This window comes from Hyla sarda, chromosome 9, assembly GCF_029499605.1.
Source record: "Hyla sarda isolate aHylSar1 chromosome 9, aHylSar1.hap1, whole genome shotgun sequence".
NCBI classification, from domain to species: Eukaryota; Metazoa; Chordata; class Amphibia; order Anura; family Hylidae; genus Hyla; species Hyla sarda.
Genome location: NC_079197.1, coordinates 128,854,209 through 128,873,930, shown reverse-complemented (window position 1 = coordinate 128,873,930; position 19,722 = coordinate 128,854,209). Strand labels below are relative to the sequence as shown.

Here is a 19,722-nt window from a genome sequence, read left to right as displayed (position 1 = left end):
GTCACTGCTATATAACTTCATGTGAATAGTGTAATTAGGTTTGGCATTGTTCCCCCGGCAACAGATTATCTCAATTACAACCGAAAGGTCTGGGCTGAAGTTTTACTTGTTTGTACTTTAAGGAATTTTGAGAACAGAAGATTTGAAGCTAATTTCACACAGCCACTGATACACTGGGATATTTCTTCTTCATTCCATATTTTAAAGTTGTTTCCCACAGAGCTGTAATTTATAGGGCAATTTTCAGAACTGTAAGTTAAAGTAGAATTTTTTTTTTATCCATTATGGCCTGGCTGCCAGAATAAAAATAAAAAAAATCTTAATTTACTATATGCTGCTGGTATCGGTCTTCCGTCCTCTGGTGCAGTCTTCTTTTGGCTTTTGGTGAGTGACACTTTACAGTGTGGCAAAGCTAGTTGCCAGCCAAAGCGATGTCCCGGTTGGCCGGTGAGAGGCTGAGCTGTAACAGGCCCTGGCCTGGCCTCCTAGTGCCAAGACACTATAACCAGCTGAGGCAGAACATTGCTGTTGCCTGTAATTGGCTAAGCCGATACAGTGCTGGTGATTAGCTAAGGGCCAGGACATCGATATTGGCAGCACCGGAGGGGAATGGCGGAAGGTAAGTTAAAGTTTTTTTTATTTTTTTATTCCAGCAACCTGATATAATGGATACAAAAAAATTTACTAGAGTATTTTGGAGAATTTTTTTTTTTTTTTAAATCAACAAGAAGTTTTTTGCTGCTGTCTACAGCAGGAGAACAAAGAGTTTTGCTCTGGGGGTTTGCTGATGCTCTGGACAGTTCCCGACACAGTGGTGGCAGCACAGAGCACTGTGTCAGCGAATTCCCGGTTGACCAGTAAGAGGCTGAGCTGCAGTTTGATGCAACGGGCCAGGGCCTGGCCTCCTGGTGCCTAGACACTGCCGCTCAACCTATAACCAGACGAGGCAGAACCTTGCTGTTGCTGCAGATTAGCTAAGCCACTACAGTGCAAGCGATTAGCTAAGGGACAGGACAGCGATAAAAAAAGACTGTATTCTTCCAGAAACTGAACCACTTTTGTCAATCTGGCTGTATCGGACATTGCAGCTCAACCCCATTTAGCTGATGCTAGGATGTCATGACTTCTCGGTCTGCCTATAAGTGGCACAATGATTTTGCAGTAATTTATTTAGAATCAGCTCAGGGTTGGAACCACAGTAGCTCATGATAGCGCTTTCTGCTTTTCTCTACTTTGATAGTCCAAATTATTATTATTTTTTACAATTTCAGATATCTGTGTTTACATCTGTATGTATTTTTAAAAATATTTACATTAATGTCCATGCATACTCTCCTGCCTGATCTTACATTGGCAATGGAAAGACTTTGAAATACACCCTTGCAACCATTAAATGCTCAGTGAGTTATCGCACCTGGGTCCATTGGACCTGTGCATGATGCTCACTGGGTATAAGATGGTTGCCTGGATAACTGACACCTAGCAGGAGGGAGAGTATGCCTGGACAAACATTTTCTGCCTTTATTGGCTTTATGGCCCATGCACCCAAATGTTCCTACATGGGGCTTTGCTTACTTTATTCTGCCCATGAACTAGACTAATTCTGGCAGATGCTACTGGTTTTGTTAGGACCAGCTGACCATCTAATAGGTATGGGGACCTCCAGCAGATACCAGAGGAGAGAAGGATTAGGCAGTTGTATTTTAACATGCCTGGTCCTGTTGGTCCTACAGGTGTCTGGCAGTTGCCTCCTCCTTTTTCTCCATCCATAACACATGCATATATGGGGAGGTTTAGACTGAATCTAAGGTGTATTGGCATCCATAGGCTTTCCTTAAAGCTATGTCAAATACAGTGGTGGCTAGTAAATTACTTTGCTAAGAATACATGTTTATTTTAACTGGCAGAATAAATAGAGCTGCTTATGTCCCAGTGAAGGATCCGGCATGCTGCAAGCCAGCCTTCTATCCCTGATGTCTGCCACTGGAAGACTGTTGGACTGTTCAAAATCAGAGGTTTCACCCAACATTTATCAAATGTGTATGACAACTTTAGGGGCATAAATACAGTATAGTAAAGGAAACTTACAGTTGGCCCTGAAGTTGCCAGAGAGGCTTCAATAGTAATAATAATATATATTTTGGCTTCATAAAATTTCCATATTTAAAAAAAATCTAAAAACACACCTATTTACATGCTACCGTCCTTTTAAATGGCTATAAATGGAACATTATGGATGTATTATATAATATACTTGAGTTCCAGAAAATGCATGAGATTCCTTTTTGTGAAATAAATCTCTCTAGTTCTTAAATTGTAATAATACACTTTCTTTGTAGAGTATACATATACATATATAAAAGAACTTTCAGACCAAACATGGGATAGAGTCTCTTGATAAACACATAGAATAGTTTGCATTCCGGATAGTGAACTCTACAGATAAAAACCTGGTTTTTCACATATAACAAATTATGTTTAGAACAAAAATAAAAAAATAAAAAAAAATAAAAAAATCTGGAGTTCTTGCAAACAGATCCGTCTTTAACATGGAAAGCAACACAAAGCAACATTTTATGGAAGCAATGTTCTGATATAAAAAGCATATATAACCTTGAAGCCAAGCATTGCAATGGTAAGAGCAATGCAGCATTAACCTCTAGTAGCCGTGGTATCTAATGGTAACATTGATGTAGTCTTAAGTAATAATCTGAGCTGCGCTAATACCACTTCTTACATGTAGAAACACTCTCTTATATATATGATATAGCTCCGTACTGGAGCGCTATGTCAGTAACTAGTCTCATAAAATGCTTTCAGATATAATAAATCAGTTAATACGTTAATGTTAAGATGAAAACAAACTTACTGTTCTATTGGTAAGATCTGTGATACATACATGCTGTTATTCAGTTCATCTAGTGAAAATTGGGACATCTACAGTGGAAAAGATTTCAAATTAAAAGGTTTTTCTGGAGAGAAAGCTATTTATGATTGCCCTAAATGGAGGTGAATGGAAAACTGGTCTGTGATCAACAAGTCACAGCCGTGTGTTTCCTGTGCGAGGGGATTCTGGGTAATGGAACCAGGCAAGCATTTATTTGTCTTGTGCATGAGTTATAATCAACCCTGCCAAAGTAAGGATTTTGGTTTAGGTTAAGTCGGGTCTATTTGCTAAGGTAGTACTTTGTAGGCACATTGAATTTCTCATCTGTAGGTTGTAGCAGGTGCTCCATACCTGGTCCATTACTTGACAATTGGCAGTATAGTACAGAATACAAAGGTGATGTATCATTTTGGTTCATATACATAGGGAGAAATAACAGGATTTATTTCTATAGGATTAGTGAACAATTTTCTGAGTAATACAAAACATTTAGACCAGGGTTTCATGACAAATTTGCTGAAACAGCATGGAAAATGTTGGTGAGGGGAATTTATAAAATTCTTGAATATACAGTAGTCTTAGACCTTGTTCAAACAGTACTGTTTTTGCAGTTTTTTGTTTATTGCATTTTTGATACATAAAGCAAGTGTCATTATAATTAACTTTTGACATGACACAGACGTGTCAAAAAGTTAAGATCGGTCAGGTCTGAGTGCTAAGACGCTCTCCAATCTTTAGTTATAGCTGAGTAACTTGGCCATCTGCTGAATTCAACTGATGCGTTCTATTATAGTCAAGCCCATCAGGTGGATCGAGCAGATGCAGACTTCACCTGTCAATACCTAAAGATCAGAGAAGTTGGCTTGTTGGGTCTGTTTCCAGTTCTTATCTCTCCTCGCCTGAATGAACATTAATCTTTATTCTGGAATTTGATCTTTTTATTAGTTTGTTACAATGTATCACTTTGAAGTTCAGGTTGTTTAAAGAGCCAGCTCATAAAGTCATGGCATAAAGTCATTCATATTACTAGGATACATTATAACAACTGAAATACCCTTTTGTCTAGGGGCGGAGTACCCTTTTAAGTCTTTCCTTCATATTCTCCTTCTGTTTAGAACCTAGTCCTTGCATTGACCATAGAGGAAACTCCAAAACTGCATTGAAAATGCACTGTGTGAACAAGGCCTTTTTGTGTTGGACATTGTGGTTTTGTTTCTTTAAGATCACAGCTGGTGAAACAAGCATGTCAAAGAACATGCAATGTAATTTTTTTTTCCATACATTTTTAGACGCAGTTCTCAGTGGCAAAACTATCTCTTGTGTGTATGCAGATTCAAAAAGATTACAATCTCAGCAAATAGACGCCTACTGAAAACATGCAAGCCTTACATGAATTATATCATGATGTTCCGCTTAATGGCAGAAGCAGGGCATGCTATCCTATGTTAGTTATCGTTTATGCTAAAACCATGTCACTTTTTGAATAATTTTTAATGGATGTCTATGCTCTATATGACTACATGAATATCTGACAGTAACTATATCTTGCTTTGTTTAAATGCTATGCTAGCAAAAGGAGGACTCTGCAAATAAAAATCTATGATGTATGAGTACTGTGAGTGTACACGATAGCCCCTTCCCTTGCTTTTGCAATTGCACTCAGCATAAAGAACTGTCATAAGCATCAAATATATACACCTCAGGACAAGTTACAGAAACATTAAATCTTAGTAATTATAGCGTTTTTTTTTGGTATAGATATACATAAATCAGTCAACAATCGATCAAAAAATCTAAAAAAAAAATTATAAAAAAAAAAATCACACATTGCCATTTGCCACCTATCCGCAAGGTGCATATAATATTCTAAATGTACATTTTGCCAGGATTCTACATGTGAAATAAAGCTATTTAAAGGGCCAAACCTGATTGGCTGTAGCTGTTGCAGCGAAGGGCACGCTGGTGGCAGGTGTTGTTGCTGCAGACACAGTGGTGGGCGTAGCACCGTGCATCATGGGTACTTTCAGGAGGGAACCATGGAAGCGACATACAGGAGGGTGGAAGGTTAATGGTAACCATAGCAACACATGGTGGATTTGGAGGAGCGTGGTAGGTATCACAGCAGCAAGCCATGTGACATCACCATGAAGGTTACACCGGGAGCAGCATGCAATCACAGTGCAAAGCAAGACAGCGTTATCAAAAGAAAAAAAAACAAAAAAGAGAAAAAGGGAAAAGCTAATTATAATTAAGGAAACTAAAACATTTCAAACACAATACAAGTATAAGCACATACATGATATGTGTCAATGCTATCTTAAGACAAGAGATACATGACTTCCCTGAGAACACAGCATTATGTCAACATGGATGAGTTGTAGCTACATTCTACTTACAGTCCAGTGTGTCAGTAGTGTATATTAAGGCTATTTAGATTGCTGTAAAAAATACTCAGTTACTAGAGAACTCTTAGTTATAAGCAAACAACAGCTCCCAGTATATACCCTGCAAACTTGAGCTTGAATTTAAGATGAAAAGTGGAAAAAATGGCTTTGGGAAACTGCCCCACTGTTCCTTTACACAAGTTTTGGTAAATCCCCCCCTTCCCTTCCCCCTTCTCCATTGATACATGCTCCTGACATTGATCTTGGAAGTGAGTGGGGTTGGTCAAATTGATGAGCAACAAGCCTTGTAGTCAATAAACTCAACAGTGGTCAGGGTAAGAGTTTGTACCCAGGTTATTCCAGTTGATTTGGAAACTACAGGGTTAGGCTGTGTTCACATCCCATATGACAGAACCTTGCATGTGAACGTCAACAACCTGATAGAATAGGATGCCAATATGTACATGCACATACTGGCATGGGCCCCATTAATGTTTTTGGCACAAACCTAGTCAACTAGTCATTTACCAAAGGTATACATGTATTTTGTAAAACTCAAATACATTGAGTCCTAGAAAATACACATAAATGTTTGGGAAATGACCCGACCATAGTTGACTACATTCAGGCTATTAAAATCAATGGGGGCCTGTGCCAGTACATGCATGTATACATTAGCATCCCATTTTGAAAGGTTGCCGACATATATATGTGTAACGTACTGTGAAATTGTGATGTAAACCCAGCTGTACCTATAGGGACCAGACCAATTTCCTTTCGGTTCCACTAAGTAACTGAAATGGCATATAGTAATAGGGCGGTGTTTAGAAGCACAAGATCAGTCAAAACAGAAATTCTGGGGAGATTGAAATTAAAGTAAAATTCTGAGCAACTTTTCAAAATTAGTAAAATCAAAATATTTGAGTTATGTAATATACCGCATATACCTGGGATGATAATTTATGTACTCTGGTGCCCCAAATTTATGTTTTTTGGAGCGTTGTACATTAGGAATGTAATACCATAAGAAACAAAAATGGGGGCATGTTATTGGGGTGTACAGTAGACATTACACAAACAATGGACCCTTTCTTTGACATCAGTCAGTACTCTACAGCTATTTGCTGAAGCTTCAATCCGCAAACTCTATGACCTGCAGCTATTGATTAAAGGAGCCCCCAAACAACACCCTGCTCTGGCTGCTCCCAGAATGTACTCGGCACATAATGATGGTAATATTAAATAGATTTTTATGCTTTTTGGGCAGAATACAGGTTTAAGCAGCTAAAATGAAGCAGAGAGCTCTCTCTGTTTTACCAGTATTATGGGCAGAGTGCATGCAAGGAGCAAGAGGACTGAGCTAAAGCTTAAAACAATAGATGAGGAGCACCAGAGGGATGTCTGAGTAAGGCTGGGTTCACACTACGTTTTCTCCCATACGGGAGCGCATACGGCAGGGGGGAGCTAAAACCTCGCGCTCCCGTATGCCTTCATATGCGCTCCCGTATGTCATTCATTTCAATGAGCCGGCCGGAGTGAAACGTTCGGTCCGGTCGGCTCATTTTTGCGCCGTATGCGCTTTTACGACCGGACCTCAAACCGTGGTTGACCACAGTTTTAGGTCCGGTTGTAAAAGCGCATACGGCGCAAAAATGAGCCGACAGGACCGAACGTTTCACTCCGGCCGGCTCATTGAAATGAATGACATACGGGAGCGCATACAAAGGCATACAGGAGCGCGAGGTTTTAGCTCCCCCCTGCCGTATGCGCTCCCGTATGGGAGAAAACGTAGTGTGAACCCACCCTAACATAAAGCCATTTCTTACTTCCAGTGGTGACTTATATGGGAATTTATTAAGACTAGAATTTCATACACCAGTCTTATGTTAAACCTGTCAGCAGAGCTTGTTTTATCTAGTGGACATATTGGGGGAGAGTTAATAAAATCTGTGTAGAAGAAAAGTAGCCAGTTGCCCATAGCAACCAATCCGATCGCTTCTTTCATTTTTCAAAATGAAAGAAGCGATCTGATTGGTTGCTATGGGCAACTGGTCAACTTTTCCTCTACAAAAGGTTTTGATAAATCTCCCCCATTTTTTCTCTTGGTTCCACATAAATGTCTTTGAAGGATACAGTCACTGTGACTAGAATGGTACAACACAGGGGAAAACTCACACCGCCCCAACAGAAGAGTAAAATCAGATGTTTAGGGTCTGTACTTTTCAAATACCTTATATGAAAATTAGCTCTTCTCCAGAAGTATGAAAACTGTCTCTCTAATGCCATTAATAGGTAGCTTTTCTTACATTGGCTATAGGTGGCACTAGAGAGACAGTTGTTATTCTTCTGAAGTAGAGCTACTTTGCATATCTTTCCCATGGAGCATTGCCTGTAAGTCTCCATACCAGATGAGTCTATTGAATAAGAACCAGTGCCTTCCCATGAGACCCCATGTGGAAAATGGCCCCTTTACCGTAAGGCGCGTAAGAAAATACTCTTTATTTTCTCCTCTTACACCACCTCCCCTGAAGCAATATTTGTGTAAAGTAGCAACTTTTAATCTCTCTACAGTTATTATTTATGGAACATATCTGATAATAGCTAGGTATGCAGCATAGTTTCTCTATATTTTATGAACATTACAGACATCCCGATGAAATGCATTCATCTTTGTTGTTTACTTAGAGTGGTGGACATCAGCCTCTCAAAAGCCTTTCATCGGATCCCTGGCCAGGACTACACAAAATTATATTTGTGGACCTGAGGAAGGCGTGAGTGTGCGCCGAAACGCATTGTCCCCTTTTACTTTTGACTTCTTTTACCAATAAAAGCTAGTCCTGCGTAAGTGCCGGCTTAATCTCTGTTACATTTGCTCCCGTCGAGATACAGTAGTGCTCTCTAAAAAACCCGTACTTTCTATACCCTCCACAAGCAGTTAAACATAACCTTAAACCTTATTACTAAATAATTTTAAAATAACTTTTAATCAGTGGAAAGGTAGATATTTCTCAGAATGGTACATTGTTCCAGCCATTGATGTCCTATAAGTGGGGTCATATTGCTTTAATGCTTTACTAGGCCAACAATTCGTTTCACTACGGCTTGAAGCTTATCCCTTCTGGTACTGAATATGTTGTGTGATTATTTATATCAATGATCTTCAAAAAGATTGCCTGATATATCTAGTATTGGCATAATACATGTATACTTTTAGTCAATTATAAATAATATATGAAAAAGAAAATTACAAGCCAATGATAAAGTACTCAGTTTTAGCCTGACATTATGTGCTGTTTATAGTATGCATAAAAGCTTAAAAAAAAATCATATAATGTCCCTAAATATCAACATTACATATAAAATACGGTATATTCAGTCAGGAATTAAACATATACCTGTGTGGAAACTCTAAACAGAATGAAGTATATAAATGAGTATTACTAGTTATATCTAAAGTGACTAATACTGAACTAACTAGTAATGCTGATCATGCAGAATAATAAAAATGGTTTTATCCACCAAAGACATTTACAGCATATGCATTTGATATATGTCATAAATGGCTGGTATGCTGGTAGCCTTAACTATCTGGAGAAAAGGGGTTCCTTGACCCAAGCTCCACTAGATGATGTTGCCTTGGTCACTGCATTCACATAGAGACTGAAGCGGTAGTCAAGTAGTCTCTCTCTCTACAATGGCTATGGAAATAGCTAGTACTGTTCGCAGCTGTGATTTTTCTACAGCTGTATGAAGTCTAGGGAATCCCTGTTGGACCTCAATAGAAATAGAAATGTAATTTTAAACTGGTTTTCCTGGATTTTTAATTAAGGACCCGATATAGGCCATCCATGTATGATCATAAAGTATGAACCCCCAGGAACCCCAAAATTAGCAAACCAAAGAGGCCACAATTTTTGCAGGAGTGCCACAGCCCCTTAATTCGTTATCCAACCACAGCCTTGTACAGTACATATTGGTGTGGCTATGCCTGGTTGTGCATTTCAGTCTATTCTGCTGATCGCAAGGACACAAGGGGTACAAACCTCACATACAGTGATCCCTCAAGTTTTGATGTTGTTTTGTTCTAGAAAGACAATTGTAAGCTGAACTATTGTACCTTAAAACCATAACTTTATGGCAAACTAGTAAATGCTTCTGAAGCTTCCAAAATGTTAACTCAAACTAAGAAAAAAATTATTGAACTAGTAATGCTGGAGGCTGTAAATCCCTTTCTATATGGGTCCTCCGCAGTATACATAATGTACTAGCAAAATATAATCTCCTCATCTGGTGTCCAAAGGAGCTGCTCATGCTGGCACAAGTAAAGGGCAGTACAGAACACGTTGTTCCATAAACATGAATGGAAGGGGCATGGCCGTGACATCACTAGGGGGTGTGACTGCGACATCATGTCCCCGTCTAGGAGGCAGCACCTAGTAGAATACCGGGGGCTGCACCGAAATCGCGGGGGTCCCCTGCAATCATACATCTTATCCCCTATCCTATCCAGTTTTATGCCCATGAAATTCCCATACATATTGGCTGGCTCTATACATTAATAACATGTGCCATCGATCAGCAGGGTGTGTAGCATTGTATACTCAACATGGTTTCAAGTATCAATAGGATAGGAAAGGCCATACCATTGTATTTAAAAATATTATAACCTAAGGGATCACTGTACTATACTGATAAATTAAGACCTTTAAAAAGAAACTTGAAAACCTGTTTTTGAAAACTGTGTTTGTTGCAATGACATACATCATATTTTGTGTGTCTAACTAGAGATAGTAGAAGTGCACTGCAAATACTCAACATTCTTGGACCCAGCCCAGTCCTCTAAAAGAGTAGCCTAAATCTTCTAGTATGTAAAGTATTTGTACCTGAACATAATTGTGAAGAAGAGTGAATCAGTATTTCTTTAGAATATCTAATGGACAACACTAAGCTCTGTGTAGAGCAGGGAAAAACAAAAAAATATACAAAATCTACATTGGGGCAGCTTTACAATTGCAAATGCACCAGAATTCTGGTGTGATTTGAAAAAAAAAAAAAAAAACAACCTGCTTACATGACTTGTGCAACATCTATTATATATTTTAAAACACTTCTTACACACTTTGCAGGTAAGGTTTGTTTGGGAATCTACCTGCCAAAATTGTGGTGTTAATCTCATTGACTAATGGGCTTTTCCGGGAAGATTCCATCAAAAGAATGAACATGATCATTTGTTTGGTGGAACAGAATTCGGAACTTCCTATGTGTGAACAGAGAGGCAGCTCTGGGAGGCCGCTGCAAGCAGAATCCACCCAGAATTTCCTCTTGGGAATTCCAAGTGGAGTGTTTGTAGTCTGGACGAGCTCTTAGACAGTCTTCATAAATCTCGGCCAAAGTTTTTTATCTCTACAACATAATCAGTTTTCAAGTAAAGATTGTGCTTACCATACCAGGGCCAAATCATTTGTTTTCACCCAAATCTCTAATATTGGTTGTTACCCTGGAATATCAAAGCAACTCCTAGACCTCCTATCCTACTACATGATGTACATTTTTATAACTACAGATCCGCCAAAGCTTGCGCACATAGGTTTAGTTCTTGAAGTGAATCTTACCTGTTGGGATGAATGCAGGTTGCTGTAACTGCATATTTGCTAGAGCCTGTTGGTAGTGGAAAACACTGGGGTTGAACACCGTGGTGGCCCCATTGCTTTTTTCAAGTGCTGGCCTCTTTGGTAAAGGTTGAAGTGCTCCAGGCTGCAGCGCCTGTGAATTAGGAAGGGATTATTTGCAAAAAAAAAGACTAGAAATCTGCATATCCTGCATGCATGATATATAATCCAATATACATAATCACCTGTAAATAGATCATTGTTCTAAGACAGGAAATACCATTAAGTAAGGAACATCACCAAGGAATCAAAATGAAAATCAGAAAATGGTTGAAGTAAAACCAGGACCTTAGTCGGGAAACATGGAGTTTCACAAAGCAGATTATACAGCGTTTGTCTGTAACAAGTGTTTGTGGACAACGGGATGTTGCACTGTAATACTATTCCCTATAGATCTGCTCCAATATACTGCAGTCTTGGATGCAGAAATAGAATTCTTATGGAGGGCAAGGAAAGAAGAGAAAAGAATACTGTATCTTGGTGGTGCAGTTACAGGCACTGAGCCTTTAACTTTTATGTTATGGCCTATGCTAGTACAGGTTACTCAGAAACCACTTGGCTTCCACTGAAAAATTCATAAACCATGACATACAGTTACAGCATGGGTTGGTGAGGGAGTATGGCCTGCTCCATATCCAGCAGGTGCCGGCTGGGACCACTGGGACCTCCTTCAATCACGAGAATGGGGGACCCATGACTGCTGTTCCATTCAGCTATTTGTGACTGACAGGGATAGTTAAGTAGAGTGCACATCTACCACTGTGAGTCCCATAGAGTTAGATTGGGGCAGCAGTCGTGGGTCCCCCAGTCTCATGGTCGGTGAGGTTTCTATTGGTCGAATATTGATCAAATATCTATTCCATATCTGGCTGCCGCCCTATTGAAAACAGGAGGACAAATAATCCTTGTTATAATGATTGGTGGGGCTCCTAGTCACCAGATACATAACCTATACTGATAATAAGTGTTGTTCATGTGAAAACCTCTTTAATTGGGCAGATTGTTGAGGCATGTGGAAAGATATTTTTGATAAAGTTATGATCTGCAGCCATTCAGTGGTTGCCCTTATTCACATATGCAGTCCGAAACTGTATGGGCGTCTTACATCATCCAGCTTTTGAAAGTCTATCGTCTGGCCCTTCTGTATTTTGGTATGTAAACAAGTTAATGGAAACACAAAATAATAATGGGTGTAGGAGGAATACATAATAAACATTATTCTGACCTTGAAAAAAGCTCAAAGTGAAATATTAAAAGGGAAAGTTTATTTCTCTGCATTTATATTTTAAATCGTTGCCAGTAATTTTAATGTTCTATTTAGTATATTTACTATTACTTATTGGCTATTTAAAGGGGTACTCCCCACATCAACTGGTGCCAGAACGTTAAGCAGATTTGTAAATTACTTCTACTTAACAGTCTTAATCCTTACAGTACTTCTCAGCTGTTGTATGTTCCACAGGAAGTTCTTTCCTTTTTGAATTTCCTTTCTGTCTGACCACAGTGCTCTCTGCTGACACCTCTGTCCATTTTAGGAACTGTCTGGAGCAGGAAAGGTTTGCTATTGGGAATTGCTCCTACTTAGCACTGTGGTCAGACAGAAAGGAAATTCAAAAACGAAAACAACTTCCTGTGGAACATACAACAGCTGAGAAGTACTGGAAGGACTAAGATTTTTAAATAGAAGTCATTTACAAATCTGGTTAACTTTCTGGCACCAGTTGATTAAATGTTTTTTTTTTTCCAGTTGAGTACCCCTTTAACATATTAGTTTATAGCAGTACATAATCAAAGTCCAGTCCTGTAAATAGCATGTTATTGCAATATCCTGTGGCCCACAAAGACACGTTTACCAGATCTACAGATATATTGGACATGCACTAAGTTTGACATAGCTGCATTTTATATCCCAAAGTATAAGAGATAATCTTTAGCTGGATGGTGTCAGACAACATTATCGCAGCATCAGGTTTTCACATGTATCAAACAGCTTTTTGGGAGCAAGGAGACAGGAGCCTACCGGAGGCATAGGGGACAGATCACTTGGTGCAGGACCAATAGAGAGAAAGCATGGGAAATTCTAATACACAGAGGCAAAATATGAAATGAGGGAAAGGAATGACTGACAGAAGTTACACCAGTGTAAATCTTAGTCCATTGCTTAAAGTGTCACTGTCAATAAAGATAATAAACTTTTGACATGTCAAAGAAAAATGTGCTGAGATCCCCACTAATCACTAGGGTTGGTTGTGAGAAGCACTCAGCTAAATGCTTCTCCATGTCCTGCTGCAGAAGAAGGATTCTATTGCAAGTCCAAGGAGTCCGTCTTGTGAAGTGGGCAGAGACACAAGCGCTTAGCCAAGCATTTTTCCTGCCTTGCTCTAGCGATAATTGGGTGTCTTAATACCCAGACCCCGACTGATCAAAACCTTTGACAGGGTCACTTTAAAGAATGTAAAAATCTGGTTTGCAGCCAAAGCTGTATGGTAGAGATAGATAGATAGATAGATAGACATTGGATAAATAGATAGATAGACAGATTTTATTTTGATTGAAGGAGGAATTAGTATCATTGCAGGAGGTATTAGTTCTTAAGATGACATAAATACTAGATAGTTGTCTAATACTTAAATATGTATAAGATGATAAAAAAAATTGATATAAAAGACTTATCAGATACTTAAAAATAGATAAAAGATAAGTAGTAGTTATATATATATATATATAATGAGATAACTCATACATAGAGAGAAAGATAGAGAAAGATAGAATATAATAGCAGGAGGCATTAGATTAGATATGTAAATAGATAAATAAAACAACAAATATGATGTAGAGATTAGATGGTTCTAGGATACTTAAAGGGGCTGTCCGACCATTAACACTTATCCTCAATCCACAAGATAAGGTACAAATGCATGACCACTGGAGGTCCGAAGGCTGGGTCTCACTGTGATTTTGGATGTGCATGTGCACTGATGCTCTTTTCATTGTCTATGGGTGCTGCTAAAGATTGCCGAGCTGTACTCCGATATGGGATACATGTATAATCATGGAAATCCATCTGATGGGGATGAATGTTAATGATTTGGCAACCCCCGTAAATATGTATTTTTATATTTTATATCTGTATATTTTATATACAGTATCTATACATAATGGCCCTCATTTACTATTGGAAACCCGACATGTTTTGTCGGGTTGTGCACCAGATTCTGGTGCCAGTATTTGCGCCAGCATTGAAAAAACCCGACTAACTCTCCATTTTACTAAGAAAACACAAAAAGGGGGTGTGGTCTCCGAAAAGGGGCGGGTTCCCAACATTTTCACAAAAAAACTAAATTTTTACTAAGGTTTCCACAGAAAATGTGGTGGATTTGAGCTGAGGAAAACCAGACAGATCAGAACATGTGTAAAAAAAAGCAAAATGTAGGGAAAGTGGAAAATGTAGGGAAACCTTAGTAAATACCACGGAAAAAAAATTGTAGGGAATTAAAACCCACAAAAAAAACTACACAACACTCTTAGTAAATAAGGGCCAATGTATACAATATTGTATTTATTTATAAGTTACATAGTTGTAAAAAAAATTCTTTATATGACAGTAAAAGCCAATAAAAGGTGCAACATATTACACTCCTATGCGTCAGTAGAAAAGTGATGTTACATTATAATCATATGGCATTATAAATGATGATGAAATTAGAACAGACATAAGCTGCAAACCAGGAGACATTATTAAATGTATCTATTCATGTAGATAACACAAACATGTAAGTAACAGGAATCCATGCATTTGAAAATGGTCACATGCAAAGCAAGAAGGTCATAGGTTGAAGTACCAGGTCAAGGGTGGCCTTGAGGGGACGCTTCAGTGATGTGACAGCTGGCTGAGTCTTATTAGCAGGCAGGGAGCACATGATGGCAATGGGCCAAAAGGGGTCAAGCACAACAACATAAACAGCAAGCAGAGGCGTGTCATAAGAGGTGCGACATTGTGGACAGGTGAAAAGAAGAAAAAAAAAAGAATGCATTATATATTGTACCAAAACTACACATGCATGTGATGACAACTATTGTTAATGCATTAGAATAAAATACAACAGGCTTTTATTTTGTTCTATAAAAAGCAGCAACCTAAAACATTACATATCTTATTATAGACTACAAAGCAAAATCTTCTTACCTAAAGGGGATGTTCACACCTTACAGTTTATCTATACTGTACATTTAATCTACAAAAATGTTGGGTAACTTTGGATCACTGTGAGATAAATACTACAATGTACAAAGAGTTAGGGCTCTATAACATAGGGCACTTATCAGCCAAACAGGCCAATATTTCCCTGTGTAAAAGGCTCAACAATCTGCTAACAAATAATGGAAAAAAGCAAGGGCTGCATGAACAATCCAGCGATCATATGTGTGCGACCCTGCCTGTGTAAAGGATCATTCAATATAAATCATGTAATGTACATTTTTACAGATATGTGATTTGCCCTCATGTTCCTGAGATATGAGGGTTTATAGTTTGTATAACAATTCAGGTAACCAGTCAGATGGGTGGGGCTTAATTTTAATAATCTGTCGGAAAAAAGAAAATAACGACCGATACCGGCGCCTCGTGTATTACCCTAGGTAAGACAGCTCAAGGTCCTATGTAGGACCAGATAGGTGCAAAATGTCCTCAGTAGGACCATTTATTAAAGTGCATAACAAGTAAAAACAAAAAAGGTTGCGATGATGCGTTTCGGGAGGAACCCTCCCTTCCTCAGATCAGGTGCTGATCTGAGGAAGGGAGGGTTCCTCCCAAAACGCGTCATCGCAACCTTTTTTGTTTTTACTTGTTATGCACTTTAATAAATGGTCCTACCGAGGACATTTTGCACCTATCTGGACTATGTGCATTTTCTACTAGTGAGTCTGCAGCGCCATTCACTCAGGGTTATTTTTCTGCTCCATTTGACCTAATTTTAATAATGGGAGTGACTGGTAATGGGAAGGATTATACAGTCAGGGGGTGTGTACTAGGCATACTTTCTCCTTAATGTATAACTTTCACACCCTCTGACTGTATAATCCCACCCATCACCTGATAGTTACTCCCACTGTTAAAATTAAGTTCACGCATATCTGATTTCCTGAATTGTCAGACAAACTATAAACCTTCATAGCTCGGGGATGGAAGAGTGTATCAAGAAACTCTAAAAGATGTGTGATCACGGCACTCTAAGTTATTTCATAATAATGCAGGACTTACTAGTCCTCTTGGTTATCCAGAATTTAAAAGAAAAAGAAAAAAGCTTAAAAAGGGAAACTGATAGGCTGTTCACCCGAACTAAAATATACTGGGTTATAGTGTAGTGCGGAAGAACAGCATTAAACACTTACTTTAATTAATGAAGTATCGGCAGAGTTATAGATCTTTAGTCTTCTATCACTATTGTGCAGCTCTGCGTTATGGATCCCGGAAGCCTCCTCAATATTCCTGCTCTGGCCCACCTCCGTGATGAATATTTAAAAGTATTCACTCTTACCTTGTTTTGACGCATGAGTATGTCTCAAGTCCTAGTGACGTAAGAGTCAATACTTTTATATATTCATTATTGAGGAAGGCCAGAGCGGGAATATTGAGGAGGCAGGGGAGCGTGGTGAGCCGGCTCCCTGCCTTCATTCACAGAGCTGTGCAATAGGAATAAAAGACTAAAGACCTATAACTAAAAGACTAAAGACATTAATTTAAGTAAGTGACCCCTCATTTTAATGCTGTTCACCTACACTATGACCCAGTATACTGGGTTTAGTGCAGGTGAACTGCCTTTCAGTTTCACTTTAATGTAGCAAAGCTTTCGTCCAAAGCCAGAGCCACCCCTGTCTTAGGGTTGTGTGTAGTATTACATATCAGCTCCATTCACTTCAATGGTACTGAGCTGAAATACCACTCACAACCTGATGACAGGGGTGGTTTTGTTTTTGGAAGAAAATAACTAGGTTTTTCTTATCCTGGATAACCTCTTTAACGGAGTACTTATAATGCAGTGGAGGTTTTAGCTTTTCTTATAAATTACTGTACAATGCCTGGTATGTAAAGCTCATGGTCTTCCTAAAAAGATCTGTGCAGACCATAAGCCCACAAGGAAGTAGACATTTTAGTTCTGAAGCCTGCAGAATTGTTAATGCAACTCTGGACTATAATACAGGCTGTAACTCAGGATTAGTATAAAATAACTAAATCAGGTTAAAGAGTCCCTGTCATTTAAAAAAAATATAGTCAAGGTCAAAGTGCTGAGATCCCCACTCATCATTAGAATGAGCAGAGAAAAGAGCGCGGTAGCAGGCTTCACTCCCTGGCTTACAGCAATCTCCATCCAGCTTCACTAGATAGCTTCAATATATGTTTATGGGCCGTCCAATGAAGCTAGACTGAGATTGCTGGAAGTAAAGCACTTCTCCCAACTCATTAAAATTATAAGTGGGGATCTAAGCACTAAGACCCTGACAAATCAAAACATTTGACATGTCTCTGTGATATCAAAAGTATTTTTCAATGACAGAGACTTTTTAATTACAGTTTCCCAATTTGTATGTACATATTATATATAAAGATTCATAAAAAATTATGTTTTGACGTGAACTTACATTTTAATAATGTTTTCTAGTATTGGTAGTCTTGATAAAATAGATTAATAAACAGATCATAATATAATCTCTGCAAATTTAGTCCCCAAGTGCTGATCTTGAAGACCACAGCCAAAAAGGAGGATATCAATTTCCATGGCTTCTGTATTGCTGTCTGTTAACCCAGGGCTATGCAAATGGGGTCCAAACATACCTGTAGAAACTTATGGTGCTGCATGAAAAACTGTTTTATCCCATAGAATTAAAGAGGTTATCCAAGAATGTAAAAACCGAGCCAGTTTCTTTAAAAAAACGCTTCCCATCTGTCTCCAGGTTGGGTGTGGTTCTGCACCTCAGTTCCATTGAAATGAATGGAGTCAAGTTGAAATACCTCACACAACCTGGAGACAGACGTGGAGCTGTTTTTGAAAGAAATAACCTCTTTTTCTATTTCTGGATAAGTCCTTTAACCCCTTAAAGTTTTTGCACTTTCATTTTTTCCTCCTCACATTTAAAAAATCATAACCCTTTCAATTTTCCACCTAAAAATCCATATTATGGCTTATTTTTTGCGTCACCAATTCTACTTTGCAGTGACATTAGTAATTTTACGCAAAAATTCACGGCGAAACGGGAAAAAAAATCATTGTGCGACAAAATCGAAGAAAAAATGTCATTTTGTAACTTTTGGGGGCTTCCGTTTCTACGCAGTGCATATTTCGGTAAAAATGACACCTTATTATTCTGTAGGTCCATACGATTAAAATGATACCCTACTTATATAGGTTTAATTTTGTTGTACTTCTGGAAAAAATCATAACTACATGCAGGAAAATGTATACGTTTAAAAATGTCATCTTCTGACCCCTATAACTTTTTTTTTATTTTTCCACGTACAGGGCGGTATGAGGACTCATTTTTTGACCTGAAGTTTTTATCGGTATGATTTTTGTTTTGATCGGACTTTTCGATCACTTTTTATTCATTTTTTAATGGTATAAAAAGTGACCAAAAATATGCTTATTTGGACTTTGTAATCTTTTTGCGCATACGCCATTGACCGTGCGGTTTAATTAATGATATATTTTTATAGTTTGGACATTTACGCACGCGGCGATACCACATATGTTTATTTATTTTTTTTATTTACACTGTTATTTTTTTTATGGGAAAAGGGGGGTGATTCAAACTTTTATTAGGGAAGGGGTTAAATGACCTTTATTAACACTTTTTTTTTTGCAGTGTTATAGGTCCCATAGGGACCTATAACACTGCACACACTGATCTCCTATGCTGATCACTGGCGTGTATTAACACGCCTGTGATCAGTGTTATCGGCGCTTGACTGCTCCTGCCTGGATCTCAGGCACGGAGCAGTCATTCGTCAATCGGACACCGAGGAGGCAGGTAAGGGCCCTCCCGGTGTCCGATCAGCTGTTCGGGACGCCGCGATTTCACCGCTCCGGTCCCGAACAGCCCGACTGACTAGCCGGGATACTTTCACTTTCGCTTTAGAAGCGGCGGTCAGCTTTGACCGCCGCTTCTAAAGGATTAATACTGCACATTGCCGCGATCGGCGATGTGTGTTATTAGCCGCGGGTCCTGGCCGTTGATGAGCGCCGGGACCGACGCGATGTGATGCAGGGTCGCAGCGCGACGCCGCTTCATGTCGCTGGAGCCGGCGCAGGTCGTAAATATATGTCCTGCGTCGTTAAGGGGTTAAAGGGGTACTCTGGGGGAATTTTTTTTTCTAATCAACTAGTGCCAGAAAGTTAAACAGATTTGTAAATTACTTCTATTAAAAAATCTTAATACTTCCAGTACTTATTAGCTGCTGAATACTGCAGAGGAAATTATTTTCTTTTTGGAACACCGTGCTCTCTGCTGACATCACGAGCACAGTGCTCTCTGCTGACATCTCTGTCCATTTTAGGAACTGTCCAGAGCAGCATATGTTTGCTATGGGGATTTTCTCCTACTCTGGACAGTTCTTAAAATGAACAGAGACGACAGCAGAGAGCACTGCGCTCATGATGTCAGCAGAGAGCTCTGTGTTCCAAAAAGAAAATAATTTCCTCTGTAGTATTCAGCAGCTAATAAGTACTGGAATGATTAAGATTTTTTAATAGAAGTCATTTACAAATCTGTTTAACTTTCTGGCACC

The 19,722-nt window shown here is 38.9% G+C and overlaps 1 protein-coding gene across 10 annotated transcripts in view; it reads right to left on the bottom strand.

The window, feature by feature from the left end:
- Positions 1-19,722, bottom strand: part of MBNL3 (muscleblind like splicing regulator 3) — a 182,239-nt gene that overhangs the window by 10,190 nt on the left and 152,327 nt on the right. For 6 of the 10 annotated variants that reach the window (XM_056539024.1, XM_056539021.1, XM_056539029.1 and 3 more), the window contains 4 exons: positions 14,783-14,836; positions 10,884-11,034; positions 4,813-4,907; positions 2,870-2,937 (listed from right to left, as the gene is read on the bottom strand). In XM_056539024.1, coding sequence (XP_056394999.1) covers positions 2,870-2,937; positions 4,813-4,907; positions 10,884-11,034; positions 14,783-14,836 — 368 coding nt within the window. The remainder of the gene's footprint in view (positions 1-2,869; positions 2,938-4,812; positions 4,908-10,883; positions 11,035-14,782; positions 14,837-19,722) is intronic. The other 4 variants (XM_056539027.1, XM_056539030.1, XM_056539028.1 and 1 more) reach the window with 3 other exon arrangements.